Consider the following 23,548-nt stretch of genomic DNA (forward strand, 5'->3'; position numbering starts at 1 on the left):
CACCTGCAAAGCGAACAGCTCTTTTTTGCAGTTGTTCCTGCAGTGTTTACTGACAGCTGCTGCAGCCTCTTCTGCTTTGTGCACCCCTGTCATAATTTCTGAGCACTGGATTGAAGCCTACACCGTTTTCTAAGTTACAGCATCTTCATGGAGTCAGTGGTATGGACTTCTGGGGTTTGGGGTGAGGCTGGAAATCCCCATGTCAGGGCAGTCCTGTCCTTCAGCGAAAGCCTTGGTTCGAATTCTGTGACTTGCCGCTACTGAGGGTCAGCCCAGAGATTAATAAGGGACAAGATAACGAGGAAATACTTTCTGCTTTTCTTCTAGATGGCTTGTCTCAAAATTATGCCAATCCAGTGACTTCTGCTCTTTTAGGTCCCTGGCTTTGATGCCATGAGGGGTTACAAACTCCCTAGGAAGTGGCTGCTGCAGTCACTCCCCGCCGCTTTCTGCAGCGCATTTGAGTAAAAACACGGTTCTGTTTTTAGCTTGCTTTTACTTGGAAATCCTGATGGTAAGCAATGAGGCGCACAAATCCAGGAAGAAATCAGAGGAGGAAGCAGTGTAAAATGGTAGTACCTCACTGACTCACTTCTGCAAATCTGTAGCGGCGAGCAGTATCTCTGATCTTGGCGATGCGCATCTCTGATGTGGTGTAATCCCGGGCTTCAGGAAGCCTTCAGAGATCTGCTGCCGCTGTAGTCACCCTCGAGCGAGTCACTGTTTGTCACAGCTTCGTCACAGTTAGATGGAAATGAACCGAACCTCGATGAATATCCGTGTGACTGAGGTGCCTGCGTGTTGTGGTGCGGGGTGCTGGTTGTCTGACCCCAGCTGTACGAAGCTCTCGATGTGTGTGGGCAGCGTGGGGTGTCCGGGGGTGCTGAAGGACGCGCCACGTGCTGCTCTTGGGCTCTCTGATCGTGTCGTGCTGCACAGAGGAAGCGAAACTTCAGATGTATTTTGTGTCTCCTTTTCTTCCATTTCCAAGGAAGATCTCCCCCGGCATCTGTATTTTGTTCACCTACAAACAGGTTTTGCTTTCCTGATGCTTTTTAGTTGGGCACAACGTGAAATGTGCACCCACCTGCTCTTTGCGCCTTGTCTGGTGTTTCCTTTTGCCCCCGGTTGTGTATTCAGCCTGTAAGAGGGAACAGCAGGATTTATGGGGCTGATGCATTGCCCCACACTTGAAAAGGGCTGTGCATGGTTCATATAACAGAAGGTACCACTGCCTCGTCTCTGCCTGCCATAACCACGTGCCTGCCATAAGAAAAGTTTAGCAGCAACTCCTTAATACAGCGAGCACCACTTTTTGAGCTCTCACTACCCCAATTTCATTAGCAGAAGGTGGGCTCCGTGGTGTCAGGAGTTACTCAACCCCAGCATCCTGACTTTGAGGTCCCGAGGCAGCACGAGGTGCGTGCAGGAGCACCCAGTGCCAGCCAGGACTCGGTGACACCGACCCCAAACCCAAAACCCCAGGAGGCTGCGTGGTGCTGGCGCTGCCCTTCCCTTGCTGCTCACCCCTCGGGGGGGGGAAGCCGGCGGCGTCCTCCCCGGCACCACGGGAGCTTTGGGAAGCCGGCGGCCGCTGCAGATGCCACATTGCATTAGGCTGACGGTCCCACACGCGCTGCGGGTCGGGCGAGCTGCCAAGCGCTCGGCCGGCGGGGGGGGGGAAGCATCAGGAATCCCAATAATCCCCACGGCGAGCTCCGCGCCGCCCTTGGGCAGCCGAGGCCGAGCGAGCTGTGGAGAGATTGTGGGTATTAAGTGGGACGGGTAATGAAAGGCTATCCCGGCGTCGATGGGAGGCTCTTTAAATGGAAAAATGGCTCGAAATGATGGTGCCAGGGCGGTCGGGGTGATTTGCGGCTGGCACGGGTTCACGGTTTAAGCGGTAGCTTTCAGCGAGGCTGACCACTTCTTTAGGATGGAGCACCGGGGGGGGGGAGAAAAAAAAAAAGACCTTAACTGGATTTGCTTTCTTTCCCTCCTTGGGGCCCAGAAGGAGGGCGGCTCGAGGGTTTTTCTGCCTGTGCGTACACAAACACACGCAGGCTGTGCAAGCATGTGCGAGGCTGCAGCGCCTGTGGTCAGCAGGATGATAAATAACTGATAACGTGCTCAGAACGAGGAGGAAGGCAGTGTTTTAGGCTCAAATCTGCAGGCTTTATTTAAAAGGGATAGTTCTGCCTGGACAAGCAGTTATGATTGTTATCTGCCGATCAGAAGTTGACTTGTAGAGGACTCGGAAGCGTTTCTGTTGTTTTAATCAACTGCTCCCAGCTTTTTGTTGTGTTGGCCAGCTCACTGCTGGCTCCATTCGGAGAGCTGATTGAGTTTCCTTATCCTGCGGGGGGGTGATTTAGGCACATGTGGGCATCAGCCCCACTGCTCCGAGCGAGGAATGGGCTGTTTACCTCCCTAAGGCTTTCTGGTTAGGGTGAGAAACAGAGCGGAGGTCAGCCCCTTCAGCCCAGGAGCAGTAATTGTGGAAACACGAGGTGTTGGGCTTTGCATTTCACGCAGGTGCTCGAACATCAGCTGCTGATTGCAGCCGAGCACCTGATTCCTCTCCGGCCTCCCTCTGGCAGAAACACGTGTGCAGGGCAGGGATTGCAGCACCTCGCCCCACCTGGCTGGGGCTGCAGCTGAGCTTTGGGACACCAGAAACCTGCCTGCTACGTCTGCCCTGCCACCGCGTGCCGGCCAGCCCCGCGCCGATGTCCAAGGACTCTTAAAACGTCACCTAATATGAGAGGAAATCCTGCCATTGATGTTTCTTTACAAAAAGGTCTACCTCGCTGGAAAAGCTCCACGTCTCTCGTTGCGGTGAAGCCTGCGGTTTGTGATGTAGCTGAATTAAAATTTCTGCCTTGCTCAGCTGGCTCTATTTTTTTTTTTTTTTTTTATTGCATCCCTGGAGATTCAGAGCCTATTGAGACTCTCCGGCATCTGTTGTAGAACAGGTAGTTTCTCATTTTGCTTCTGTGGGGATTTAGGCTGGCTGGTAAGTGAGAGAGAAGTGTTTTCCCCAAGTGTACGCTGTTCCAGTGTCGTGCCAGCGCGGTACAATCTTGTTCTGAGAAACTCGTGCATCCTTGCATTGCTACAGAGCTCTGCAACACAGCTACTGCACAGACGTTTCGTGCTTGCTTTTAAGCAAAGCTCTCACGCTTCTCTGTCGGAAGGATAGGTGTTCAGATTGTCTGCATTTCTCAGATTGTGCTGTGCAGATTTCAGCATTATGCTCCCAGCAGTGACTGCAAACCACGTCCCGTAGTTCTTGCTCGTGCCCATTGCTCCCGGGTTTGTAGGCTGGTTTGGTCCTGCCGCTGCTCTTAGGACAGCAATTGAAAGGGTGCTGGTGACAGCAAAAAAAAAAAAAATCACCCTGCATCAGAGCTGGTTTACAGGGGGATAGGCTCCCAGTTTTACAATTCCAGTCCCAAAGTTTATAAATTTCCATCATTTTAGGGTTTGAGGTTTACCCTCCTTTTTCTAATAGAAATTACAGGCGTGTGAAATGTGTTGTCAAAATTTAAAATCTGCACCAATAATGCTGTGCAACTGGCAAGCCTTAAAATGCTGTTCAGCACTAGCTGTGCAGCAGGTGGGATTTCGGTGGCATTGAAGCGTTGATTTTTGTAGATTCAGCTTAGAGCATGTTAACTTTTCTCCTCCTTTAAAAAGTGTCATTAGGCTTTGTATCTCTGATACGTACTCAAATTTTGAGGTGCTTGAGGATGTTCAGAGAAAATGCTGTTAGAGCTTGTGTTCCTGTAAGAGAAAAACGTGCCTTGGTACTTCTCACCTGACAGCGTGCTTTTAAGAAGGATGCTCTTGGAAAAGTGTTTTACCTACAGACTTTTGGTGATGGGAGCAACTGCAGAACTGGGTGTATTTGTTGTGGTTTTAGAGAATAGTCCATCACATCTCAGGACTTCAGGCAGGAAATTTGGCAGCTGAATCTGTGTTTATTTATTTATTTAGGGACCTCACTTTACCAGCATCTCTCCTTTTCCTTGCTTGCAGCTTTTCAAATTTGGTCTCTTTCCTGCTGCTTTTTTTCCTTATCCACATCCCACATGGGGAAGCTGCCTGCTGCGTGTAGCTTGGGGTTGGTGTGGTTTTCCTCTCGGTGGATGGGCTGTGGGAGCGGGGACAAGGAGCTGGTGACATCCGTATGAATCCTCCAGCTGCTGCTGAAGGCAATCCCCGCCCCAGCCTGAAGAACCATCAAGGCTAACCCTGTCTTTCAATTAGCATGAAACAAGAAATGTCTCAAAGCCTCGAGGCAGATGCTCCTGGATGGGACGTGTCAAGCTAAATTAAACGATGATCCATACTTGACAATTTCCGCTTCTTCTCAAGGTTTCCGTGTCAGATACTGAAATACGTATTAGCAGCGCTTACAAAATGCTTTTGTAGTACCAAATCTGGCAGTCCTAGTTTATGGCTTCAGGTAGAGCTGCTAAAATTGCTGTTTTCCTCAATTTCTCATTGTTTCAATCCATAATGCAATAGACGTGAGTGGTTGTTCTGGGGAACCTGCATGTTAAATTTTCATCCGACTCGTTTATGCTTTGCTGCTGCCAAATGCACCTGGGTGCTAAAGAGGAAGGTCGAGATTTTGGCTTTCTGCAGGTTTATCCATGGCTTAATAAAGAGTCAAATCGGAAGAAGTAAACAATGAATTGTTTTTGTTGTAAATCTGAGTATTTTATCACATGAATTCTGGTTGCTGCCACCTTCGTGAACTGTTTTCAAATTTTTGCTAGTGAGAGCAGCTTATTTTTGACAGGCAAATGAAATCACTTTAGTTTTATTAGTTTTATCAGTTTTGTCATCATTTTGGTGGTGGTAGGCAATAAGCTTTATGCTGGTATCAGCGAATTTTCCATAACAATTTTGTAAGTCCTTGCAAATCGTAGGTTTACAATCGATAGTTTGGTATTGCCATTTTGCAATGAAGTGTGTCTGCAGATGAACACGCCAGAAGCAACTCAGCAACAACAAATTCTGCTGTTTTGGTCTACAACCTGATGCTGGCCGGAGTTCTCGGTGGTGGATTAACAAGTAGCTGAAGCTCAGTGCATCAGCACATGGCCTGGTGAGGGGGCTGCAAGTAGCGTCTATAAATAAAGCTTGTGCAGTGCTTGCAGTAAGTGTGTTGGTGAGCAAAGAAAACACGTAAGAAACACTAGTCAGTAGTCTCAAGGCCATCTTTTTGAGTTCAGCTTTGGTTTGAGCTTTACAGCTGCATCCAACTTCATACAAACTCAGCTGTGGATTTTGTATTAGCATGGTTTTTCTGCTGCTGTCAAACTTCTTCCCTACAAATACAATAAATGAATAGAGACAATGATTTTTTTTTGAATGCTTTGCCATGGAGCTAACAGCTAGCGTTGGTAAGCAAATGTTTAAGTGGAGTGAGAATTGTGAAGTTACGCTTGTTCAGCTGGAGCTTCGGGTGGTGGTGCAGTTGGGAATTGATGCTATTTTAATTGATTACATGTTGCAAATCTTGCAGGAAAGATTGTGCTCTTTTTTCCTAAATTCATATTTTAAAATCTGCCATTAAAAAAAAAAAGCTAATCTTAGTAGAAGAAAGCACCTGAGAAGCTGTAGTTCTGGTTGTTGTTGTCTGAGGTTTTGTAAGTGGACACGAATCAGCAGTAGCTTTACAATGTTTGCTAGTGAAGCACGATCCCTTCTTCTGCACCTTGATTTAATTAGAGATGCTTAAAATCTTTATGGGAGGAGAAGGTCTCCATTAAGACAAAAAGTGTGCTTAACAGGTAAAATTGGGTGTTTTCCCAAACCTTACTTCATTTCTCAGTAGTCTAGGAGCACATTCTGATCTTGGTGTTTAGGGAAACGTCCTGTATTTTGTCAGGAATGAAGGAGCTTGTCGTTCCCCTGCCCCATCCTGAAAAGATGTTCCCATGGGAAGGAACTTCAAGAAATGAACGTGGCTACTTTTCCTCCACAAGCTGGTATCAAACAAGCCTAAGGAACAACTTGTGCTCCACTCTTCCTCCTGGCACGTGGCAGTTTGTAGTTTCCTAGCTGCAAGGAAGGAATTTTGCTCTCAGAAGTGCAGTTTTGCAGAAGACCTTGTAAGGCTGACTTGCTGCTCTTGGGACTGCAGGAGGAGCTTGTGTTTGCTGCTCCCACGTGCTCAGTGCTGTGAGCTCTGTCGCTTGTTCTAAGTATGGGAGACTTCGGAGGAAACTGAGGGGGACTCTTCTGAGGCTTTTTGCCATGGCTTATGTGAAATGTTACATGAAGGACTTTAATTTCTTGCTTGTCACTTGTATTCTTTGAGAATACCAGATCTGTCCTGTCTCAGGAGCCAGAGTGTACATGGAGGTGGGTACAGCAGGTTCAGTAGAAGTGCTCTGCAAGAGGTATATCAGAAACCTTTGAAGTTTATATTTTTTTTGGTGTTTGGTACCTAGAGTGTGTCCTGTGGAAAGGACCCAGCACAGCCTCAGTGTTTCATTACAGGTGTTACTGTTCTTTGGTTCTCTGTCACCAGCATTATCCTAGTCAAAATCCGGCAGTCCCAAACATGCACACCATGCACTCTTAGTCATAGTTTTGAATTTTTTTCGTAGGGGTGTGCAGTAGAGAAGTAAAAGGGTGCAGGGCAGTAGTGCTGGCAAGCAGAACCCGTGAGGCTGGGTGAAGATCCAAGTTTATGACTGCTCCCTGGCTCAGTGCATTGTAACCAGAGTCTCTTCTGTGATTTATCACTTTCCCTTTAAAGAAGGCAGCTTTGTGCCAGTCCTGTACGCTCACAGTAATGCAGAGAGTGGTGCTTCTCCAGTGAAGACTACTCCAAGAAATACCCCATCTGCCTGCTCTCCGGCTGTAACCTCGCAGCTGGTTATTCCCGGGGGCATTGCTGGGTTGGTGATGAGTGCTCGAGAAGTGGCCGAATGAAAAGCCTTGGTCTTCAGACAATGCCAGGCTGCTCTGGGGGGCTTCTACTGAAGAAAATCCACTGCACAAACACATCTGGTGCAGCCGCATGCTCCCATCCCGCACTGACCCAGCAGCTTCAGGAGGGCTCTGGGCTCTTGTGAGCACCGTGCTAGGCTCATTTTATTTAATTTTAGTGCAAGGTTAATGCTGCTGCTCTGTTTCCACATTTGGATTTGTGGTAGTGCCTGTGCAGCCGATTACATGAAATGGTATTTGCAGCTTTCTGCTTTCTCCTGCGCTACAGTGAGCTCTGAGGAATTTGTGACCACTTGTGGCTTCACCACGGCAAAGCCCTGGTCAAACCGCTTCCAAAACCACCTTCTGGCCCTCGTTTTAGTCTACTTTGCAATGGGATTCTATGGGATAACGCTAGGATTTGTACATACGCCCAAAAAATTAGGAATTAACAGTGTTGAGACATATGGTAACATGCAAGAATCGGGTATTCTTTCTACAGGCATCACTGAAAGAGCCTCAATAGCACAGAGTGCTAGCGGGGCTGCAGCTGGCTGCTCCCTGCAAATGCTTTCTTCAGCAATACTTGCATTTTATTTAATAACTTTTTATTATTAATTAAAAAAGGGAGGTGGGGAATTGGAAAAAAAAAAAAAAGCAGCCTTTCCCAGTAAGAGGCAGGGGAGCTAGCAGCTTTGTGAGACTGCGGAGTAATTAAGTACTGCTCATAATTTCAAACTTCTTGAAGTTTTAAATCCAAACTACTGCAGGAGGCGTTCAAACTTTGAGAAATGTCCTGAAGTTTAACAACTTCTGGTAGACAACCGGAGTGCTCAAAATGCTGCTCCTTCGGGAATCTGCCACGCTCAAGGTTTGTTGTCAGAGCTCGGGCGCGTTATCAGGAAACTGAGGCTCCTTTATCTCTGCCTTGCCTATTCTCATCTCCTAAGAGGACACGGGTGACAGCAGGTGGGATGGTCAAAGAGTCACTGAACAGTTTGGAGGCTCTCTGGAGGTGGCCGTGCGTTTTTAGCTGCACGTAGTGAATGCTGTGGCGAGCAATTGTTTGGGGTTTTATGAATTCATTGTTTTCTTCAGCATTTTTCTAAAATGTTCAGACTTAACACTAACAGTTTTAGGAACACTTTGGTGTGTCCTTCTGTATAAGGTCAGTAGCAAATCCTGTTCTTTCAGCTGAAAGATAATTGTCTTGCTTGTGATGCTGTGAAAAACTAAACCTGCAACCCTACAGAGGTGTTCCTTAGGTTAACTTCTGTATGTTGGAACATCTATTTTAAATAAAGTGCAAGATTAGTACATCAGTGCTAAAGGAAAATCCTGTTCTTTCAACAAAATATTGCTCAATCCCGTATTTCTTGTTGTTTGTCCTTCTAATGCTGGCTGTCTTGCGGTCTTGTATTACACAGAGAACTTCAGATAAATGCGTATAGCTTCCGTAGTGCTCTGCAGTTGGGCACTCAGGACAGCTTGTCCATTCATCTGTTTTCTTGTTGCTAAAAAGGACAGCGTGGTCATCACAAATGAGCTGGAAAATATGCATACAAGAATGAGTGCTCACCGTCCTGCTTATGGCTTAATTTCTCTAAAGTTTGGGGTCTTCCGGATGTAAAATTCTTTTAAGGAGGTGATTTATTTTTCCGGTTAACGTATTCATGGGTTCGTTTCTAACCTCCCTGTACAGTATTTCTCAGAAGTAGTCTTATTGTACTGTTGTTCTGGCACTAATGGTTTCATAAATACTCACATAAATACTTCTAGTCTTGGTTTTCCTTTGAGCAAAGACATATTCATGTGTTACTAGGATTATTAAAATAATCATGTACTTCAACTTTACACTGTACTGCATATGAAACAGATTTCCTCAAAGAAACAGAGAGCCTCTCAGAGGTCTGCTGTATCACCACTTGCATCAAAGCTGGAACAGCATGAAATTATCCAAATCCTCAGTACTTCGTGTTACATGAGGCTTTTGACTCTGAAATCCCACTTGATGCTACTTTCATTCTTCTGATAACACAGTTGCAGGAAAGTAAGAGCAATTTTAATTAGATCCACATTTCTGGGGATTGGTGGAGTCCCGCAAGGTCTGCGGGTGTTGCTGTGGGTATGGGGCAAGCTGCGATTTCCGATGCTTCCAGGAGATGAGTGGCTTGCATATGCTCAAGCAGGATCCAAGAAATCTCAAACAGATATAGAAATTAGGGTTACATAGAGGAAAAAAAAAAAAGTGTAACTTATCCTCCTTTATCCTTCTGTAAGTTCAGGTCCATGTAAACATTAATAGGTTGAAGGTGTGGGGTGGGATCTGTGCGTGCAGATGGCTGCACGTAAAGCAGCAGAATTGCTGACCATGGGTGTTCTGCACTTAGTCCCAAAGCAGGTTTGTAAAGGCATGCTTCGAGATGTGGAAGAAAATGCACTGGGAGATATTTACAGAACCTTAGAAATACCTTTTTTAATTTTGAGAACACAGCAGCAGATGCAGGGAGCCCTTCACGCAAGGGCTGGTGCTTACTCTGCTTGCCATGAGCCAGCCTTGCCAGTGCCACTTAGTGGGACAGTCCCAGATCGGTAGGTGCAGGCACAACACTTCTGGGCAGGTCTGTTGATTAAGATTTGGTAAGGACCTAAGTGCCGAAATCACGCTCTAAATAGAAAAATGTTTCAGCTTTCACATGTATCAGTATTTCCTTGCTGCAAGGATCAGGAGGGTTTTGCAAATACCTGCTCCTGTGATGCAAATTGCTGTGCAACACTTCAACTAATGTGAAACAATTTGGCTGAACACACCTTTTGAAAGCACGGTTTAATTTAGTTTAATTGCTCTTAGTTTGGGAGTGGGAGAAGACAACCTTTTTCACGTGATGCTGAAGAAATGGGTAATGTTCATTTGTTTGTCACATCAGGGCTGGATCGTGACAGCTGAGTCTACCCAGGCTGTCGCTTTAATTAGGCTTTGCTTGGACAATTTTCCCTTTACTTAATGTCAGGTAGAAGGAAACTTAGCTCTTTCAGATGCTTGTGCTGAAGAACTGTTGGTTTGAGCCAATCTGGTAAATCCTTGGTTCTGGCTGGGCTCTTGATTAAACCCTGGGGTGTGTGTGTGTGTGGAGCAATAATTGGGAGAACGCATATTGTCCTGCTCTTGGTGTTTGCAAGACGGAACAGAGCACCGGGACTCAGCGCTTGGTGGGGATTTGTGCACCAAACGCAGCACCAAGAATGGCATCTCTTCACATCGCTGCTTTGGGAAGCTGAGGTTTGCTGGCTGTGCTTTGTGTCAGACCTACTGAATGGCACGGTGAGATCACAGAATTGGCTAGGTTAGGTTGGAAGAGACCTCAAGATCATCAAGTCCAACCTCTGACCTAACACTAACAAGCCCTCCACTATGTTCCCGAAGTGTGAGTGCTGGTTGGAAGGCTTAGAAGAGCCTGAGCTGGGGTTTGATTTCTGTCACCTAAACGTGTTTGTGGCCTACATGAATTATTGTAATGTTAGAGAGTAAACTGACAGGCAGATTTGGGGTAAAAATGGTTAATGCGCGTTTCTGAGGCTCTTCAGTCTTACAAAAGATTTGGAAGGGGCTTCGAGTTTCTGTTCAGGTTATTCTGCTCGAATGATACACCATTATTATTTTAATATAAGTTATTTGAGTTGAAGCATTCTCTTTGGAGAGTGCCAAAAAAAAAAAAAAAGTGCCAGATGGGAACAAAATTAGGGGCAGAGAGACTCAGCCACATTGTACTGCTCAAAAAAAAAAAAAAAAAAAAAAAAAGAGGAAAAAAGCAGTAAAAAGGGATCCTTCTGGTTTTATGACTTCAAATTCTGTGGTATAAGCCAAAGGATGCTAAGTCATTGTAGCCCACGTGAGAACGAGGCTTGTTTCTCCACTGTGTTTTTTCATTTTTATTTTTTATTGCTCATACTCTGAAAGGGAAGACGGCGAGTATCCGCTGCGAACCCTGATTGAATTCATACCCGTTCCTGTTTCTGGAAGGCAGCTCAAGCTGGAGGAGAGCTCACAGCCTCGGGCAAGGGGTGGCAGTGAGGTGGTGAGTGCCACCTGGCTGCCACCAGCCTGCCCAGTGCCACCAGTGCCACCTGGTTGTGCCTGGGGAGCCGTGACCTGTGCTGGGGAGCCGAGGTGACATCGGTGCCAGCCCTCGCCGTGTGGTTTTGGTGGGCAGGGAGACTTGGAGCAAGGCTTGGATATCGCAGATATTTCGCTCGATTGTGGTTACTATGGTTATAGCTCGCGGTGGTGAAATGTGCTGTTGGACTTGCTTTGCTTGGCTTTTTCGTAAAGGGCTTGTAACCAGTGTGTGCTGGCTGTAGCAGGAGTGTGGGCCTGCCTCTGAGGATTTTATGACTCCAATTATTATTATTATTCTTATGCCAGTTGCTTAGCGGACCTGTTCTTGAGCCTTCCTGAGCTTGCTGCTAGCGTGAGTGAAATGGGGCCAAATGAATTGGAAAGCCACTTGGGCAGCTGCATTATTTAAACCAAACAAAACCAACAAAAAAACCTGTTCCTTGGATCCTGAAGCATGTTCACTGGCAGCTTTTTGGCTGGGTGCAGAAGATACCCCCAGCGCCGCCGGGCCCCCTCTCCTTGGGCACGCGCCTCCCGCCCGCGGGGCTTTCGCTTTCACGTCTGCTCGTAGCAGCGAGCAGGGGAGAGCGTAAGGAGGAGTATGCAAATGCGTTTTTTGGAGAAGTTGTGCTAGTTGTGTCAGTGGCTGGCCAGAAAATGATAAAACTTAATAAATGGAGTGTGCTGTCAGACCCACAGATAAGGAGTGGGAGGTCATGGAGGGAGGCGGCTCTGCAGGAAGCTTTTTCTTTTTTAATACGTAACCTTCCCTGGGGAAATACGGTGTGATTATTGTAGTTTTCTTCTAGTTGATAAGTTTCCATTTTAAAATTCACATCTTTATTCAAGCCGTGCAGTGCTCCTTCAACACCAAATGCATGTTGGTAGCCGTTAAGGTTAGAAATAAGGTTTGGAAATAACATCACAACCAGGCACAGCAGAAAGACTTTGAAGGTGCTCTCAGATTCTTGAATTGGGATTTCCCATGAACAGCTCGAGTTTCTGATTTAACTGGCTGTGTAAACAGCAAATAACTGTAAGTCTGGGCAGAGGAGGCAGCTTCAAGCAGTGAGGTTAATCACGTAGGGAGATAGTATCTGCCCTTCCTTTGAAGGTTTCTTGACACTTTTTTTACTTTATTTTTTAAGATATGGGAAATGAAGATCGGGAAACAGTGTGTGAACATCCCTTTTTTTTTTTTTTTTTTTTTTTTATAGTATTTGCTGCTGGCAAGGAAAGGTTTCACAGCTCCACCATTCCTGGAAGAGCAGCAGGTCAACAGGTTGCTTTAGCCAAGCTGCTGCAGCTTTTATTGTGCTCGCATCAATCTGAAAATCTCTTCTGTATAACCCAAATGCTTACTCTTACGTGTTTATTCACAGTCACCCAGACAGAAGTTGCTGTATACCAGGGTTTTAAATGCAAGGATGCTAAATACCTTCACTGTTCTGTAAAATATTCGGTGGAACAGGTGACTGCTTGATCTGATCTGCAGAGCTTTTCAGGATCTTCTCAGGATCATAGTTATCTAAGGCTGTAGTCCAAATCTTCTTTGTTTCATCACTTGGAAATACATGTGGATTGTTGCATAAAATGTATTTTAGTTTCTGTATTGGGTGAAAAATCCAAATGCCAGTGTTGCTGAGATAGATTAGTGGCCTGATTCCAACCTGTGGACTTGATGATAACCTGTGGTAGTGAAATCAAATATCTAGGTATATACGGCTTCAGTTACGAGCCTCTTCATACCCTTGTACAGAAAAACATCAAGAGAGGTGTATTCGGAATTGGGATTTTTCTGTGACAGGAAGGTAGGACTAGAGTCCCACTGTCTGCATTTCTCTCTAAACGCAGATGCTACATTTGAGCAATTCGTGTTTTGTATGTTTGTTTAAAGACAAAAACACTGCATAGCTCCTTAAGAAGGGCTCTGAACGTGTAGTTAAAGCACGGGGGGTAGTTCTGGAGGGTACCAGTGCTTCTTGCAGGAGCAGGTTTACCGGAGCTCCTTGTCCCCAGGGGCAGCAGCCACCAGCGCTCAGGGCGTGTGGAGCTGCCGCGGGTTTCATGCTCGCTAACACTGAGCAGGGCCAAAGGATGACATTTTGGAGAGCCGGGTAATCAGCAGTGCAGCACTAATGAAGTAGGTGATGATCAGACTAACAGGGTTCAGCGCTTCGGGGTGCGTGTTTCAGCAGCAGTCATGGCAGGCACTGCGGCGTGGTCAAACTCAGGCCGCACGGGTGCCTCAGCGAGGCCTGGTGGTGGCGGCGGCCGCGGCCTTGGCGCTCCCACTGGTGGCACCAGCAGGGCTGGCCTCGAGCCCTGTGATTCCCTGACATTCCTGGTGGTTGTGTGCTGCCCCTTAAGGGCTCTCATTCACAAGGTGTTAACGTCTGACCTATGCAGGAAACCTGAGTTGTGTTTGTACCCCGCTAACAGCTGTGGGCAGGTACGGACAACTGCCGCAATTAGCGTGCGGCTCATAATTGAGGACGGATGGAGCTGATAACCCGGCCTTCTTCCCCTCCTATGCTGTGTGGATGGTGCAGGGGGCGTTAGATCCCTCTGGCAGGTTCATCCATCACCGGCAATCAGAGTGTTCGGAGAATAAACTGCTTTGTGATGTGCCGGGCCACGAGGGTGAGACTTCAAGTTGTTAAGCCGAGAGGAGCTGAAAGTCTGGATGAGGAATGCAGAAGAGACGAAGGCATAAATCTGAGAGACTGCGTGAGCACCAGGTTCTCCTTGCATGCTAAGGCATTTTTCTGTATTAATCATAATTTGAAATGCCCTTTGAAAGACAGCTGTGCTTACCTCTTTCCCTTTTCTCTTTGACTCCAACCTCTGAGTTTTATTCTTAGGCATTACTTGGGCCGTGCACTGCCCTTGAACTCAGCTCCCTCAAACTGGAGCCTGCTGCTGGGGGTCCCAGCACAAGTCAGTCGCTTCCCTCGCCTTACCTTGGCCTGCCCCGTGCTCTGGCAGCAAAAAGCCATGCTGGCATGTTCTCCTGCCCCTTGCTGTGTTAATCGGCCTGTTGGGAATCTCGGTGTGCTCTTCAAATGCCTGACTCTCTTCTGCTGCTTTTCCAGTCTGAACATACAGCGTGCGTAGCACTGAGCACCATTCAGGGACTTCAGACAATTGTATGAGGACAGTGTGTCGGAGGCTGGCACAGCCTTTCTGCCGATGGAGTACTGAATGCCTGTTTGTTTTCTGTGTTCTTTCCAGTGAATTTCAGTCCCAGTGTTTGGAACAAAGTCATCTCAGTTACCTTCTCTTGTTCTTTGTTACATGTGCTGTTCGCTGCGTCAGCAAACTTCGAAACTCATTTGAGAAATTAAGTTGGAAAATACTAAGGAAACCAATGTTTTAATTTGAAAACTTACGTCTTGTTTGGTAGCAACAGTAGTACTCAACATTAAATAAGTGCGTCCATGTGGTATGTCAGTAGTGAAGTATTCTTCCCCCGTTGCTGAAATAGATGCTTTTTGTGAAGTGGTCTTTGCTGTATGAATTCTGACTACAGATCTCTTTATTATCATTGTAGAAAACCTAGGATAAACTCTCAGTTGGTGGCACAACAAGTTGCCCAGCAATATGCAACCCCACCACCACCTAAGAAGGAGAAGAAGGAAAAGGTGGAAAAACAAGACAAAGAAAAGCCTGACAAAGAGAAGGAAATTAGTCCAAGTGTTACAAAGAAGAACACTAACAAGAAGACTAAGTAAGTTTCAATGATGCTCTATTGCGTGTGGTGTGACTTCAGTACCGTGCATTGATTAATTAAGTTAAAAGTTAATTTAACTAACATCATGATCTCCCCTCCTCCCTCCGATTTTACAGACCAAAGTCGGATATTGTGAAAGATCCTCCTAGCGAAGCGAATAGTATACAATCTGGGAATACTACAACAAAGACGAGTGACTCAAATCACACTTCAAGGTAACTTTATAGAAAAATTAAGCTCTTAATATTTGAGAATTGTATAAATAGCAGACACTGCTTTTTTTTGGTGGACTGGCAGAGTACAGTCTGACAGTATGACGATGCCACCAGTGGCTATGAGTCTTGTATGCGTGCAGTAAGCATTCAGCCACCCTTCTGGTGAGGACAGATTCAGGCATTTGAAATACTCATTCTATTAGCCACTCGGTTCCCGTTTTTCTGCTTAAATAATCATGTGTCAACCGGGCAGTAATGCCTCTTGGCTGTAAAATACACTGGGCAGAATTCACCAGCAATCATAGTGGTCTTTATCAAATTCATACTGTCATTTGGTAGCAGTAACAAAGGTTGCTTTTAAAAAAAATTCCTTACCTGTAGCTAAATAATTGTAATTGTCAGGATAATCCTCTGAGTATATTGGAGTTAAGACTGCATGAGCAGATTTGTTGGAATCTTGCTATCAACAAAAGGCATGAATGGTTGGCTTTGTATTTATCTATTTCAAATGAGCAGCTGTTTGTGGAGAGCTGTTCAGTCTACACTGATGCTCCATGCTTGTTTTCTTTAGGGTGATGTCTTGTGCTTTTTTCATAATTCAAAAATTCAGAGTCAAAGTACAGTCCTTACGTTTTTGAACTTACAGAACTGCAAGAAGCAGAATTCAACTGGGTATTTTCCCAGTGTGGGACACGCAAGAATTGCATCCATTCTGTAATCACATAATGTTTTATAGGAAGCTAAGTGAACAGAAGCACAATTTTTGTTAGTTGCAACCAGTCATAAAGTATATGCAAAACATTGCTTCCACTGCTGTGTTAGCATAAAGATGGGCAAGGCATGACTGCAGAAAACTGTCTTGGAAGATTTTAAATAATAACATGAAAACATTTAGTAATAGCGACTGCCCTTTACAGAGTAATTCACTGGAATGTAGCGAAGGCATTGTGAGATTTGCTGTGCTTAAACTGGAAGACCGAGCTGTTTGTGGTGACTACTGCCAACTCTTCCTCAATCCCCAAAGATTTAACTGTCCATTCCTGATTTGATTATAGAAATACAGCTTCATTGCAGTGATATTTCTGTCTTGTTTTTTTCAAAACAGTACTTACTTTGAGGCTTAGGATGCAGGGGACTTGATGCACTTGACTAATGAGATAACATTAAATTGATAGATTGCATCAAATAATTGTTTTTACTCCTTAAAGGAGTCACTTTGTCTAGTGCAGAATCATCTAGTCCATCTTTTGCGGCAAGATTTTTGTCATTCCTAATTAGTCCTTAATAATAGTATCAAGACTAGCTGGAGTATTTTTAAGGGATACATCATTTCCTTCAGTTATTAAACTGTCTTTTTAAGTGCTTAGTTTAGTGGAACTTTTCTTGCAGCTCACTGCCCTCAAGAGTGCTCTCAAGAATCTTTTAAAAGAACAAGATTTTTTTTACAGAGTTCCAAGTTATCTATTCAATTATTTTTTGTGCTCAGGTTTCCTAGCTTTTTTGGGTAACTTGTATTCTAAGGGCTGCTGTTTGAACTTCTTGGTTACCATGCCTGTTTCTGAAAAAAAATACCTTCTGCATCTTCCTGTGCTCTTTGATTGTTTTGAAACACGTTTCTAGCTTAGCCATAAACCTTTTCAGCTATTAAAGAGGATGTGAAGCATCAGCGTGTTTAAATCAGCGATGGCTTCTGACAAGCAATAGCAGGAATGCACGTTCAGCCCTGCAGAAAGGTGGAGGCAGTAAGGTCTGTTCCGGTATCTGGGCCGGCATTTCTTTGGCTGGTTCAGAGTACAAGAGAAAACAAATGACCTAGTCAAGTTACAGGAAGAACCGGGTTTCCTAGAGGAACTCGGAGTTTAAGGAGGAAAATACGTACGTGTACTACGCTTCCGGGAATGTTTACTGCTGCCTCCGCTGCCGGTGCTCTGGGGGCAGCGCTGATCTGCTGAGACACTAGCCGAAAGCTGATGGAAACCCCAAAAGTTGCTGAGCTGGCCGGCCTTTCTTGTTACCCACAAACACGGTGACATCATTTCATCTAGTCTGTGGTTATGTGTTAAGTTTGCCAGCTCTCACAAGTGCATCCGTACAGCGCATACACGTGGGCGTATGTCTCGCTGCTGCAATTCAGTAATACCGGTACTGCTTTGGAAAGAGCAGTCTCTGACCCGAGGGGCAGATTCAAGTAGGAAGTTTTATCCATACTTGTTATTACATGGTTGCATTTTAATTGTATTTTCTGTGTATTAGAAATGCTGCTCCTCTTGTGCGTGTGATATGTTGAAACAGCTTCCTAGGTTAGACATAAAAACACTGTTTTTGGTGCAGTAAATTCTGTTTTGCTAAGGAAGTTTGCAGAAATACTGTTGTTTATTTCTGAAGCTGTGCATCCATCCTTAATAATTTCTCCTATTCTGTCCAGTTCTGGAATACCACTTGGACAGCTGCTTCTTAAGGGCTTCCCTCTTGTTAACTTAACGCTGCAAGCTAATGAGTATACAGGGCAAACACAGAGTCAGCTTGATTTCCTCTGGTTTTGTTTAGGCTGCATTAGCCTAATATTCCGTAGACAAAGAGAAGATAGGTTTAAAAGCTGGAGCTTGATCCCCAAGTACGCTACCCATCCCTCCATCTCTTGAAATAAGGCAGTTCTCAGCAAGCTACTTTTCATTGAAGTATAAAGACTCTCCTTTTTAATTTCCCTACTGGGAATATTCCACTGCTTAAGTCTGACCCTTAATTAGGAGCAAAAGCTGTAAATTGCAGCAGTTGCTGCAGCTGACTTGGAATTGGTTGGTAGTTGGAGGAGTGTCCAAGAGCTTGTTGTTTCAGAGCTTTGGACCAGCCCCTGAAATGCACATGAATGTCAGCTTCCTAGAGTCTAGACCCTTATTAGCTACATTACTAATTGAATGATAGCACAGCATGCAAATTACTGAGATAATCCTGAGCTATAAATATCAGTGTGTTCTCTTCTGTTGTGTTTTTCTTTTTTTTTTTCCCCTAACCAAAAAGAACTAGCTGCAAGAAATATCATTGCACGTTCTGGATTTTATTTTCAAAAGCCTTGTTTCCAGAGGGAATGTTTTTGAGCGATTTTATCCATAGCCTGATTGGGCATCTGATTTGTATGAGCTCAAAGCAGCTGAAAGAGAAGCCAAGTTGTCCCAGTGCCTGTGTTGTTTGCAGCTGCAGAGTTCCAATATGGGAATGAAAGAACCGTGTTCAAATGCTTTCATGTGGTTTTGTATTGCGGAGTCACAGCCTTGTCTCATAACATCAGGGCACATGATGAGATGGGGAATTTAGATAACAGAATTCTTTCATCTGCCCCTTGGGGAGGAGATCCCTAGGTCTCCCTGGCTCCTATCTGCTTGGCTCTGTTCTAGTGTCCTCCTTTCTGGCTGAGCTGGATTAAAGATAACCGTCTATAGCACAGCACCTTTTGCTGAGCTCTACAAGACAGGTCCTCCCCTCGGGATCCAACGTGCTGCTGCAGCCCTCACAGGCTGTGCTGCTGCTGGGAGCAGAAGGTCAAACCTTTGTCCTCTGCTGAGCAGCACTCACTGCTACCTAGATGCTCTTCCCGATTGTTGCAGTCTGTGCAGGCGAGTGGAGAAGTCACCAAGTTTGTTGAATGCTGTTTTTTGTAACAAACTCTTCCTTTCTCGTTTATTTTTATCCTGTTTATAAATGTTTTCTCCTTTATTTTAGACCCAGACTGAAAAATGTGGACAGAAGTACTGCGCAGCAGCTGGCAGTCACAGTGGGAAATGTCACAGTAATTATCACAGACTTTAAAGAAAAGACTCGCTCCTCTTCCACGTCGTCTTCTACAGTGACCTCCAGTGCAGGATCAGAACAACAGAATCAGAGCAGCTCGGGCTCTGAGAGCACAGACAAGGGCTCGTCCCGTTCCTCCACGCCAAAGGGGGACATGTCGGCAGTCAATGATGAATCTTTCTGAAAATTGCACATGGAGTTGTGGAAACTATGAATCAGGGTATGAAATTCAAACACTCCACCTGCCCATGCTGTTCAGATCCTGGAGAGCCTCTTTTGTGCTTGAACACACACTTTCTTGGACATCGACCTCTTACTGATGCAACCAGGATAATTTCTGCTTGCCGTGGGCATCTGGCCACCAAGGAATTTCTCACCCTAACGATTACTCTTGACACTTTTATGTATTCCATTGTTTTATATGATTTTCCTAACAATCATTTATAATTGGATGTGCTCCTGAATCTACTTTTTTATAATATCTGCTGTGCACAATTTTCCATGAACATTACAACTTTTTGTTTTGGGATAGGGAGTGGGTGGGGAGGGAAGGGGGCTTTATTTATTGCATTCACAAACTCCATCCTCTCTCAACATATCCTTTTTAAGTTCAGTTCTTCTTCCAGTTATACTGTGTACTATCAGTTTTGATATAAATTATATATAAATATATATATAAATAAATATATATAAAGGGTTATTTGAAACCAATACATGGAAACGCTGGTGCTTGAAACACTGTGAAGTGAAAAAAAAATATTGAACAGTTAAAGATCTGGGACAGTCCCCTTCTGTGAAAGTGCTGAAACTGAAATGGAACTGGTCTTAGGTGAAAAGCGTTCCTGAAGGTTTGAACCTAGATGGGACCCATTCTCTCAATTTGTTCCTTCCCCATTTCTTCCCTAAGCAATGGCTATAAGTGTACTGGACACAGTTTTGATTACTTTTTTTTTTTTTAATACCTTGGGATTTGAAATCAGGAGATTGTTCCAGATAACGTGTATTTCTACTAGGGTAACTCAGCTTGACAGCTTGCAGGTTGGTGTCCAGCTGGAGCGTAAGTGTTTAGAACTAGTCTGGAGCCAGCACGCCACGGATTCACGCGTTTCGGTAACATCAGCACTGCTATGTCATGCATAGCCAGCCCCCCAGAAGTTCGGTATCCTTAGGTTTAATGACTTTTTTCTCAGTTTTCCAGTCCTGCGTCGATGACTGGGGTAACTTTTAAAACTGGAGCTGTTTGCTGTGGGCTTTGCAGCGCCCAGCGGTGTGCGGCTCGCTCATCGTCCGCTCCCTCCCGCCTGTCCTGTCCGTGCTGCCGGCATCGCTGTTCTGTTTGAATTCCAGCCCTGTCCCGGGGGTGATCTCTGAGCAGCGTGTCGCCTGGTGAGGACGTTAGGCTTGTCCACACCAGGACACTGTGGGCATGCTGCTGGGGGAGCAGACATAGCGATGAGCTGCCCCGCTGGCGAGCCAGCAATGCGTGCAACTCCTGCTGGCACCCAGTACCTCTTGGGTTGCGTTCTGAAGCTGTTCAGGCTGTAACTTCTTCTCCTGGCCTGTTAGTGTTGCTTTACAGTTTACCTTCCATGCATTATCCTGCTAAAACACTAGTCTGAAGAGGTGAAACAAACCTTTTTTTAAAAAAAAAAAAAAAATAAAACACCTCTTTGGCTTTTCATCTTCGTTCAGTGGCCCCAGGGTGCCCTGCAGTAATTTCAGGCACAGAGGCTGTGGCTTTATTTGACATCAAATGCATAACTTCTGGGTGTGAGGATAGAGGGCCACTTCTTGGCAACTTCGTGCCAGCTTGTCGTGTTGTGAACTATTTGCTTAGCAAGAGTGATTTCTCTTTGTGGAGGCAACGGATTTGAAATTTCCTTTAAAATCGGTGTGGTTTTGAGTAGCAGACGTAGGTTCCTTTCACACTAGCGACAGAAATCTGTGAGGTACCAATCCATTACCACCTCCGCTCGAAGGCACGTGCAGTGGCAATGCCTTTGTGGTGGCGGTTTTATTCCGGATACGTTGATATGGACACCCCAACTTAATTCTGCTTATATTCACAGTATAGGCTGTCTGTACCTTTTTAAGCATTTTTGAAGTATTTATTAAAGAACCAAAGGAAAACAGATGCTTCCTACGAGCATCAAGACAATTTATTATACATAGTTTTAAATACTATGAATTTCTCAATCCACGTTTTAACATTGGTGGGATATTGCAAAGACATTCCTTTTCCAGTTTTTACTATTCCTTTAAGGGTCTCAGGGAGGGTAAACTGGTCAGCCATATTTATTTATTTTACTGAAATGTATTGGAATAATTTTTTAAGAGAGATTTTTTGAAGATGCCCCTGAACTTGTATATTTTGCACTGCTTTATAAATGATCCATTATCGATTAGGCTTGCGTGCATTTTGGCCGTGATCCAGCAAAGCGTGTAAGCGAGTGGCAAGTCCCTTCGGCGGGGCTCTTTCTGGTGCTTAGTCAAACACGTGCTTGCATTCTTTGTTGAATCTGGGAATTTGTGCAAAAAAAAAAAAAAAAAAAGCATTGTGTGTACCAGGAAATCGCTTCTTTTTAAAGTGAATGGACCTGTAGATTAGTTGAAAAAGCTTTAACGCAGTAACCAGCTACTCATAGGCTACTGATTAAGTCAGTGAAATCTGTTTCTTTGGGTGTGCCTCCTTGATAAAGTAGCTTACTATACATAAGTGGGAAAATTTCTTTGGAACAAGTGACCTGTAATTCTGCATTTAGTAGAAATTGCTAGCTAAGCGTTGAACTTACCCGGCCTCATTCGTAGCTGTTGTGTTGTGGATTTGGAGGATAGCATTTGCTTTTACACTTGGTTTCTGAAGTTAGCACCCCCAAGGCATGTGTCTGGAAATGGGATTCCCTTCGCACGTTATCCTGCTGTTGTTGGGGAGCATGTTTAAAGCCAACCAAGCCAACAAAAACACTAGTATAGAGGAAGGACCAGGCTCTTGGTATTCAGTGGCACGGAAAGCAGGTAAGTAAAGCACAGTGTTATGTTCGCTAAGTTTCAACTTTTACACAGACACACACATACACCAACACAGCTTGCCTGACTTGCTCAGTTTGACATAGTTATGCAAAGGAGAAATAAATAAAAAAAAGGCATTTTACACAACCAGGCTATTTATTTTAATTGGAACACTTTGCTCGTTTCGAATTGGACAGATCTAAAACATGGCAGTAGCTTCCGCGAGTTTATTTCCACTGAGACGTCTTCACCTGCCTTACCAAGATCATTCTCAGTCTACTTTTTTAAGCTCTACCATAAACTTAAATTATTGAAAATTTATTAATTGCTGACTATATAATAACCTTTGCTTGTATGTAACCGACTGGTTTTAAGAGCCAACATTTAGAGTATGACAATGGAGCTGAACAGTTTTTAATGCGCAAGCAGTTCTGTTCTTGTGTATGACTTGTAACCTTAATTTACTGTGTAAAGATGGTTACATTATTTCCTTAGCTTTGTTTGTTGGAGACAAATATAGAATGCTTGTTTAAGTATGTCAAAACATAATCTTATCTTGTGGATTTTTATGTTAATGTATTATACGAGCTATATTTTTCATTTGCCCAGAAAGACAGCTTGTATAACGCTTTTGAAAGTTTTTCCGCTCTGTAAAGTCTTTAGAGCTGACAGTCCTGTTAGGTTTGTTTTAATCTTCATGCTAAAGTGTCAATGGTGGTTTTGTGAACTGGTCAGAAATTCACAGGTCTTAAATGTTTTCGGGAAATTTATATTGGACACTGCTCTTTGTCTAGCAAATAAAAGATGTTAATATATTCCTGTTACTGGCATGTGCACGACTGTTATTAGAAGCCACTTTATCATTTTCCTGCTTTAAATAGAAATGTCTATTTATGAATTCTGCTTGTAGTTTTTTCACAAATAAAATAGTAAAATTTAATTAAACCTGAAAGCTCTCTTTTTTGGGAGATGCCAGCATTCAGGGCCAGTGGAGTCCTGCTGAAGCACTTTGTCTCTCCGTACATCTTGCCTGTGAGCCGTCCCCGAGCACCCCAGTTCTGCAGACACGGTTGCACACGTGGAAAGCTTCAGGCATGTCAGTACGTCCGTGTTGTTCCCCGGGACTGCTGGTACAAGGAAAGCTCATGGTGGGTGTCTGCAGAATTTGGGTTCTCTTACCATGAAGTAATCATTTTTCCCCTTTCTGTGGCTGCAGAAGCGCAGTGCAGATCTTAGTGAGAGCCCTTGGGAGTTCCTTCTGGTGTCTTGTGCTAACAAACTCCCACGAGTAAAATTAATAGAACTTAATTGAGGGCCTAATTATATTTTTTGTGACATAAAAATGCAGGTATTTTGTAAGCATTTTTTTTCCTCTGCTAGGAAGCAAGCTTGATGGAAATTGCTGTGCTCCCTTCTAGTTGGTGTTTGATTTTTCCCCACCTGAGAGGGCAGACATTTGGTGTAACTGTGCCAGTCCAAATGCGAAGCTGAAATTCAGAAACCAAGCGATTGGTAAAATGCAAAGAAAAATATCTTAACTGCAGAGGTGTGGGTGCTGTCATTTCTCCCCCCCTCCAGCCCTGAAGGAATAAGAGACAGTTACTAAACCAAAAGCAACCTGGATATTTTCGTGTGCACTGGGGGAAGTGTCTGTTACAACCAGAGGTCGCTTTAAAAAAAAAAAAAAAAAAAAAAAAGCACACTATGCAAACACACTCTTAAATGCTTTTAACC

General features: G+C 44.6%; 1 protein-coding gene across 1 annotated transcript in view; it reads left to right on the forward strand.

Moving 5' to 3' along the window:
- The window catches only part of RYBP (RING1 and YY1 binding protein), a 42,991-nt gene extending 20,232 nt beyond the window's left edge, over positions 1 to 22,759 (forward strand). The window contains exons 3-5 of the mRNA XM_068694182.1: positions 14,625 to 14,801; positions 14,921 to 15,019; positions 18,737 to 22,759. Coding sequence (XP_068550283.1) covers positions 14,625 to 14,801; positions 14,921 to 15,019; positions 18,737 to 18,989 — 529 coding nt within the window. The 3' untranslated portion in view covers positions 18,990 to 22,759. The remainder of the gene's footprint in view (positions 1 to 14,624; positions 14,802 to 14,920; positions 15,020 to 18,736) is intronic.
- The last annotated feature ends 789 nt before the right edge of the window (positions 22,760 to 23,548 follow it).

Source organism: Anas acuta, chromosome 11 (genome assembly GCF_963932015.1).
Source record: "Anas acuta chromosome 11, bAnaAcu1.1, whole genome shotgun sequence".
In the NCBI taxonomy this organism is placed as follows: Eukaryota; Metazoa; Chordata; class Aves; order Anseriformes; family Anatidae; genus Anas; species Anas acuta.